Genomic DNA, 1,208 nt, shown 5'->3' on the forward strand with positions numbered 1-1,208 from the left:
GTTATTTTCCAGTACTGAATTTATTGTTGTTTTTTCTTGCTTCTTTTCCTTGGCTTTTATGCTCAAATCAACTTATTAGAGCATTGAAGGCAAAGCTGCGCATTTCTGCTGGGGTTACGCTTACTCTTGTGTTGTTGTTCTCAGTATGACTGTTTATATGTCTATTTACTGTATTTCTGTTTATTGGCGTTACAACACCCATACACCGACATCCTATGCCTTGAATGCTGCCAGCTACCGCGCTTGCTGCTCGCCGCTGCCGCTGCTGTGCAAAAACAATTGCACACCCATGCACATACCTTCATACATACAAGCATATGCTACTCACCGATTACTTGTGCTATTAACAATAATAGCAACAATAATAACAACAACAACAGCGGCTGGCTTCAATCTGATTGACTTGTACTCCGCCAAGGTTCTGTGTTGGTATGCGGTGGCGCTGCGGTGCCGTGGCATGCAGCGGCGTGCTTTTGGGCGGCTATAAAAACTGTTGACCAGGTTACGGTGAGAAGCAGTTCGTTTAAGAAGTTTGTCGCTGTCGGTTTTAAAGAAAACCCTCAATCCTAAATAAATTCAAGAGCAACTCTTGAAGTAAACAAAATCGCTAACTGCTCACGGTTCGGTACTGACGTGTGCGCGTTCACCCCGTTTTAACGGACAATCGTATAGGCTACACGAAATTCGCTTTCGAACTCATTCATATTTGGTTTAAAGCTACTATTTGGAGCTACAGCAGCAGTTTACATTGTCACTAACCTCAGCGAAAATGTTCCGTTTTGTAAGTTTTACTTAAGAACTGAAATTTCAAAATAATGATTCATTAAAAAATTATAAATTATTTGGGAAACTGAAATTTCAGTATAATAAATTATAAAAAATTAATTCTTATAATCTGAAATCTCAAAATAATGATTTGAATTGCAAATTAATAATTAATAAAAAAAATAATAATTTTAGAATACTGCATTTTCAGTATAATAATTAATAAAAAAAAAGGTTTTGAAAACTGAAATATAAAAATAAAAATTTATTGAAGAACAATTTAAATAGTGAAATTTGTGTCTATACTGAACTGTGAGATAAAAATAATTAAAAATTACGTTGCGGGTTACGAAATAATATTATAAAAAATTAAATTTTATCTTTCGAAAAAGAAATTACTGGTGAAAATTGTGTGAAAAATAGTAAACAAAAAATAATAATAA

General features: G+C 33.9%; 1 protein-coding gene across 1 annotated transcript in view; it reads left to right on the top strand.

Moving 5' to 3' along the window:
- Positions 1-523: 523 nt before the first annotated feature.
- The window catches only part of LOC108975564 (DNA-directed RNA polymerase II subunit RPB1), a 5,019-nt gene continuing 4,334 nt past the window's right edge, over positions 524-1,208 (top strand). The window contains exon 1 of the mRNA XM_018944124.1: positions 524-781. Within this exon, the coding sequence (XP_018799669.1) occupies positions 770-781 (12 nt within the window). The 5' untranslated portion in view covers positions 524-769. The remainder of the gene's footprint in view (positions 782-1,208) is intronic.

The sequence above is a fragment of the Bactrocera latifrons genome, unplaced genomic scaffold (genome assembly GCF_001853355.1).
Source record: "Bactrocera latifrons isolate USDA-ARS-PBARC rearing strain unplaced genomic scaffold, ASM185335v1 scaffold_67, whole genome shotgun sequence".
In the NCBI taxonomy this organism is placed as follows: Eukaryota; Metazoa; Arthropoda; class Insecta; order Diptera; family Tephritidae; genus Bactrocera; species Bactrocera latifrons.